Below are 7,298 nucleotides of genomic sequence, written 5' to 3'. Positions count from 1 at the left end.
TGTGGTGTGTGTACTGTGGTGTGTGTGTGATGTGTGGTGTGTGTTGCTGGTGTGCTGATGCTGTGTGTGTGTTGTCTGTGTGTTGTGGTGTGTGTCATGTGTGGTGTGTGTGTGTGTGTGTGTGCTGATTGGTGTTGTGTGTGTGTGTGCTGTGTGTGTGCATTAGCATGTGTGTGTGATCACTGATGTGTGCCAACCCCTCTTTGCACATGTTATAGCATATGTGCTCTATGTGTGTGTGTGTGTCTTTGATGTAGGACGTGTGTGAGTGCATGCATTGTGAAACAGAGCTCATTTTGTGAATAATGAGGCAGAGAAGAGAGAGAGAGTGATGTCAATCATGTTGAGATAGAGAGAGAGAGAAGAAGTGATTCATATCCCAGGGAGCTAGCCTTTAGCCAAATGGTTTGTCACTCGATCACAAAAGTCCTTCTGAGTAAGCTAACAGCATGCTCTGCTTGGGTTTGTGGATGAACGAGTGTGTGAGACATTGGTGTGTGTGTGTGTGTGTGGTGTGTGTGTGTGTGTGTGTGTGTGTGTGTGTGTGTGTGTGTGTGTGTGTGTGTGTGTGTGTGTGTGTGTGTGTGTGTGTGTGTGGTGTGTGTGTGTGTGTGTGTGTTGTGAATGTGTGTGTGTCGATGTGTGTGTGCTGTATAGGTGTTGTGTGTATAGGTGTGTGTGTGTATAGGTGTGCGTGTGTATACGATCTCTCTCCTTCCGTGTGTGTATGGCGGGGGATGTCTGTGTTTCTGTCTTAATGCTCCATGGCTGTCATGGTGGGCTATGTTGCTTTTCTGAGAGCATATCAATATTTTTGGTGTCAATATCTCTCTGTGTGTGTGTGTGTGTGTGTGTGTGTGTGTGTGTGTGCTCTGTTCTGTTCTGCTCTGTTTGTTTGTTTGTTTGTTTTTCATTGTGCGTGTGTGTGTGTTTACGTGTGCGTGTGTGTGTGCTTTACTGCTCTCCTTTCCTCATTCCCTCTCTCTGTTTCTTTTCCTCCTCTTCCCAAATAGAGGGGCCATCAATCAGAGAGGAGAGGGGGGGGGGCTGCTGGCTCAGTGCCAGGAAGAGAGGCTGGCACTCTGCCCAGAGAGAGAGAGGGAGAGAAAGAAAGAGGGAGGGTTCGTGAACAGGATGAATAGAGAGAGAGAGACCAAGTGAACAGAGGGAAGGGAGAGAAAAAAAGAGAGACAGACAGAGAGTCTAAGTGCACAGAGGAGAGGGAGGGAATAGAGCAGGAGAGAAAAGGAGAGTGAGAGAGAGAATAGGGGTGATAGACGAGGGAGGAAGAGATCAGTTATTTTATTGAATACCTCTGTGGCTTTGACCACAATCAGTGGCTGATTAGTGCATCACTGGTTACTAATATTTGCCTTGAAGTGTTTGCAGAGAGAGGAGAGCAGTTCCATTAGGCAGCAGGGGGAGGGAGATAAGGCTAGACTAGGGTTGTCTGGCCAGGGGCACTTGCTCTCTCTCTCTCTCTCTGCTGCTACAGGGCTGAGGGGGACTAGGGGGACTGCTGAACACATGCAGGCAGGCACGCACGCACACATAAAATGAAACACTCACACACATGCACATGCCGCACACACATACACACACCCATATCTACACACACACACCACACACTCTCACCCAGCACAGCCCCACTGGGGCTCAGGGAAAGACACAGCTGGCAGTGCCCAAATATACCGGGCACCATCACAACTCCATCACCCCCCCCATCCTCACTATGCAAACCTAGCCGAGCCCACACCATTCACATTCAACTTTCTTAGCAAAGCTTTTGCATCATGTTATAAAGTAAGTGCTCCAAGAAAGCTTACTGCAGCTTGTCTATGTCATACCAATGATCCACATGCATTAATTTCAGAGTATTAGTAATGACTCCTGTGTTTCAGCTCACTGTATTAATTATTACCCTGAAATGATCTGATGATGGGGGAGCACGCTGAGTAAAGCTGTGCAGACTGTGTGTGTGTGTGTGTGTGACTGTGCGTGTGTCCCCCTCAGGCAGTGACAGACTGATGTGCTCCACAGCCTCCAGAGAACTGTGTCCTTGTCCTCCCTCTCATCCATCCATCTTCTCCTCCCTCATTTTGGAGGAATTTAGGGTGATTTGCTGCTGTGTTCTAAATGTAGCCTAATATAGACTAACACTCTCCTCTCCTCTCCTCTCCTCTCCTCTCCTCTCCTCTCCTCTCCTCTTCTCTTCTCTTCTCTTCTCTTCTCTTCTCTTCTCTTCTCTTCTCCTCTCCTCTCTTCTCTTCTCTTCTCTTCTCTTCTCTTCTCTTCTCTTCTCCTCTCCTCTCCTCTCCTCTCCCCTTCATCTCTCCCTCTTTCCGCCAAACAAAGAGGCAGCAGTGTTCTGTTGGCAGACTATTTATCCTCAGGTGTTTATTGACCAGCGCTCTCTTCCTCCTTTGTATCCATCCACCCATCCCTCCATCTACAGCCCTGCCAAAACTCCCTTATGCACTCTTTTGGCAGAGCTCTCCCCAACAAGTCCATGTTGTTGTTGCTGACACCTGGCCTACACTGGAGGAAGAGAAAGAGAGGGAGAAAGAGATGGGGGAGAGGAAGAAAGAGATGGGGGAGAGGAAGCAGTGCTGAGCTCTGTTTGAAGCAGGCTGCCAAGACTCCGGTCTGACAGATCTAGGATCAGTTGCAGCCATGATTGTGTTGTTGGTGAGAGCAGAGGCAGGTCATCTCCACTGATCTGGAATCAGAATTCCTGGGTTGGCTGCCTGGTCGAGGGAGGCCAGCGACTGCAGTCTACTCTCTGAACAGCTCATTGCTAGTCAACAACTCAATGATTGTAGTTTCTCGGTCTAGCTACATGTATTAATGTTACACAGTATCAATACAGTATCTTGTAGACACAGTCCAGTAAGAATATTCCCCCTCTGTCTCATGGCCAATAGGAGTATACAATCCCTGTTCCTGCCTTCTCCCTACCCCCCCATACCCCTTTTACAGGCCTTCACTAAGCAACACAACATTAGTTATCTATCAATACTGAATGTCTCTCTCCTCCCGCTCACTCTGTTTTCTGTCTCTTTCACTTCCTCTCTCTCACTTTCATTACAACGCCACACGCACACACAACCGCACACACACAACACACACACACACACACACACGCACACACACACACACACACACACACACACACACACACACACACACACACACCACACACACACACACCACACACACACACACCACACACACACACACACACACACACACACACACACACACACACACACACACACACACACACACACACACCACACCAGTCAGCATGCACACCAAGCCCACATTATATCAACTAGGTTTCTCTCCCCTTCGAACGGAGCGCTGTATCTATTAGAGAGCTGTGTTGTAGAATTTGGCCTTGCATTGAGATTGGGCTGGCTGTTTCTGACAGGCTGGTGAGTGTTAGTATCAGACTCTGTTCAGTCACTGTCTTCTCCACTCGTTTTGTCTCCCTCTGTGTGTCCAGAACATGTGTTGGAGTGGATCCATGGAGGGACACAAATACATAGAGAACCATTCAAGGAAAGAGTGAGGAGAGGATGGAGGCAAGGAGGGAGGGAGGGAGGGAGGGAGGGAGGGGGAGAGAGGAGAGGAGGGAGGGAGGGGAGAGGAGAGGAGGCGATGAATGGGTATAATGGCTGTGGGAAGGCTGTTAAGAGCGAGAGAATGCCTGAGTGAGGAAGACAACAGAATGAGGCACATGGTGTGTGGGCATGTACACATGCATTTTATTCTTTCATTTGTTTACATTATGTTTTGAATGTTATGTGTTTGTGAGGCTCCATGTGTAGAAGACACAATTCGATTGTCCTCACCTAGAAAGAGCATTTTTCAATGGGCCCCTTTGGCAAGTGAGGGATAATTGATGAAATAATGGCAATTGAATGCAGTGAGGAGGAGAGAGATAAATGAGAAAGGGAGGTGTTGAAAGCCATATGAAAAACTGGAGGACTATAACACAGCTGGCCTTTTAAAAGCATCTCTCTCCCTCCACTCTTTCTCTCACTCACTCCATTCATTTTGTCTTACTATCTCTCTCTTTTCTCTTGCGGGCCTCTTACTCTTTCTGTCTGTCTCTCTCTCATGCACTTGTTGTCGACAGGGTTGTTGAACCAAGGCACCTGCATGCCACAATGACTGTGTTAGCCCGCGTGAGCTAAAGGCTTGAGCTTGAGGTGCTAAGATTTCAGGTCCGGGGGAACGGTTACTCATCACCGAACCACCTCCATCACTGCCTACTAACCCGAGTTGCCTCAATGACATTATTGATTATTATACGAGATGTGAGGATATAAGGGATGGATGAAGAGTCTGTCATTCATTTGATGTATGTTTGTGTTGCTCCTGCTGCTTCCCTGAAACATATTACCCTATCAGGGCCTAAAGGAATGATAATTACTATATTACCTTGTATGATACATAAGATAAGACTGAAGTGTGTATATGTGTGTGTGTGTTGCAGGCGGAGATTGTGAAGCGTCTCAGTGCCATCTGTGCTCAGATCATCCCCTTCCTCTCCTCAGGAGGTAAGTATCGACTGACACACACACACACACCACACACACACACACCACACACACACCACACACACACACACAACACAACACACACACACACACACACACACACACACACACACACACACACACACACACTCATGACTGTCGCCTCTTTACAACGGAAACCACATGGTCATTAAGAACATATTGCTCTGTTGTTCATCAAGACATAAATCTCATATTGGTCTGTGTTCATTCAAGACATAAGTCCATATTTGGTCTTGTGTTTCATCAAAGAATATAAGTACATATTGCCTGTGTTCATCAAGACATAAGTCCATATTGGTCTGGGTTTCATCAAGACATAAGATAACATATTGTCTGTTGTTCATCAAGACATAAGTCCATATTGGTCTGTGTTCATCAAGACATAGTCCATATGTCTGTGTTTCATCAAGACATTAAGTCCATTTATTGGTCTTGTTCATCAAGACATAAGTCACATATTTGGTCTGTGTTCATCAAGAACATAAGTCCATATTGGTCTGTGTTCATCAAGACATACAGTAATATTGGTCTTGGTGTTCATCAAGACATAAGTCCATACTTGGTCTGTGTTCATCAAGACATAAGTCCATATTGGTCTGTGTTCATCAAGACATAGCTAAGTACATATTGGTCTGTGTGTTCATCAAGACATAAGTCCATATTGGTCTGTGTTCATCAAGACATAAGAAGTCCATATTGCTCTGTGTTCTTATCAAGACATAAGTCCATATTGCTCTGTGTTCATCAAGAATAAGTCCATATTGCTCTGTGTTCATCAAGACATAAAATGTATTTGCTCTGTGTTCATCAAGACATAAGTCCATATTTGGTCTGTGTTCATCAAGACATAAGTCAATTGGTCTGTGTTCATAAGACATAAGGTCATATTGGTCTGTGTCATCAAGACATAAGTCCATATTGGCATGTGTTCATCAAGACAAGCTACATATTGGTCTGTGTGTCATCAAGACAAAGTCCATAATTGGTTGTGTTCATCAAGACATAAGCTCATATGGTCTGTTTCATCAAGACATGTCCATATTGGCTTGTGTTCATCAGCAATCAAGCAGGCGATCAGACAAAGTCATATATCAGTGGTCTGTGTCATCAAGACATAGAACATATTGTCTGTCGTTCATCAAGACATAAGAAATATTGCTCTGTGTTCATCAAGACATAAGTCACTATTGGTCTCATTTCAAGACATAAGTCCATATTGCTCTGTGGTTCATCAAGACATAAGTCATATTGGTCTGTGTCATCAAGACATAAGAACATATTGCTCGTGTTCATCAAGACATAAGTCCATATTGGTCTGTGTTCATCAAGACATAAGAACATATTGCTCTGTGTTCATCAAGACATAAGTCCATAGCTCTTTGTCTGTGTTCATCAAGACATAAGAACATATTGCTCTGTGTTCATCAAGACACTATCATCAAGAATCATATTGCTCTGTGTTCATCAAGACATAAGTACATATTGCTCTGTGTTCATTCAAGACATAAGAACATGTGTTTAACATAAATTTCTATCATTTTGTTACTGTTAATTTATATTAGCCAGAAAGCCTTTTAAATCAATAGGCTAGTTTTGTGAATGGTTGAGTGCGTTTTAGTTCATTACCTCATGGTAGTTATTTGATCTATCAACACACATAATGACCCAAAACAGTTTCTTTTGCAGTTTCTTGACTGAGGTTAATATGTTTGACCCTCTACCATGTGTGTGACAAGAATGTTGTGATATTTTTTTTTTAGGTCAAATCTGTGTGTGTGTGTGTGTGTGTGTGTGTGTGGTGTGTGTGTGTGTGTGTGTGTGTGTGTGTGTGTGTGTGTGTGTGTGTGTGTGTGTGTGTGTGTGTGTGTGTGTGTGTGTGTGTCCGGTATGAGTGTGTGTCCACTGAAGGGAAGGTCACAGAGCTGGTGACTGTTTTACCTTGGTCAATATTGACACAGTGTGTGTGTTCTCACTTGTGTGCGTGTTTACGTATGTGTGTGTGTTTGAATGAGTAAATAGGTGGGTGGGGTGTTTGAGTGTGGTCCTGCTGCGTACTTTTGTGTGGGTATGTGTGACACTTTCGTGTGTGTGCCGTGGATGTTTGACTCTTGTGTGAACTGGTATCCCTCAGATCCCTTCCCTCTCCCACCTCTCTTTACCTAGATGTTTGCTACCTGTGTGTGTCATGCATCCTCGCGCTATGTTGTGACTAGTGGTGCTCTCACTGCTGAATGTCGCCAGTCCTCTCCTGCCAGTTTGGTTGTTGTGTTGGTGTGACCTTAATGGCACGCCTGCACTACGCAAGACCAGCGAGGAAACGCTATATGTTAGGAACCGCGCACCCCGAGGGTGGGGTAACCGCAGGCAGAAGTGTGTCGTTGTGCTCTGGCGCACCACGTGCTGCTCGGTGCTGTGTGCCTGTAGTGTGGTAGCGTTTGGGTGTGTCCCAGGCGCCTTGTCTTAGGACCCTCTCCTTGTGATGTGCCGCGTCTGATGTATGCGATGCCCGAATGGTGCTAGCTGTGGTACTCTTGGTTCATGTATCCTGCGTCGTATTGTGGTGTTCGTGTCTCGCTCGTCGCGTCGCTCAGCTGTGGCGCTCGGGGCAGACGGACAGTAGATTATGTATACGCCTATCCCCAACCAGCGTCACGTGTGCTTCGCTCCCAGCACGCGTCGAGGAAGAATGCGCGCATCCGCAGGAGTGGG

General features: G+C 45.9%; 1 protein-coding gene across 1 annotated transcript in view; it reads left to right on the top strand.

Moving 5' to 3' along the window:
- Positions 1–7,298, top strand: part of tle2b (TLE family member 2, transcriptional corepressor b) — a 96,337-nt gene that overhangs the window by 57,282 nt on the left and 31,757 nt on the right. The window contains 1 exon segment of the mRNA XM_070447552.1: positions 4,505–4,565. Within this exon segment, the coding sequence (XP_070303653.1) occupies positions 4,505–4,565 (61 nt within the window).

The sequence above is a fragment of the Salvelinus sp. IW2-2015 genome, linkage group LG16 (genome assembly GCF_002910315.2).
Source record: "Salvelinus sp. IW2-2015 linkage group LG16, ASM291031v2, whole genome shotgun sequence".
In the NCBI taxonomy this organism is placed as follows: Eukaryota; Metazoa; Chordata; class Actinopteri; order Salmoniformes; family Salmonidae; genus Salvelinus; species Salvelinus sp. IW2-2015.
The sequence above is the reverse complement of the archived record's forward strand: the minus strand, read 5'-3'. Positions and strand labels throughout refer to the sequence as shown.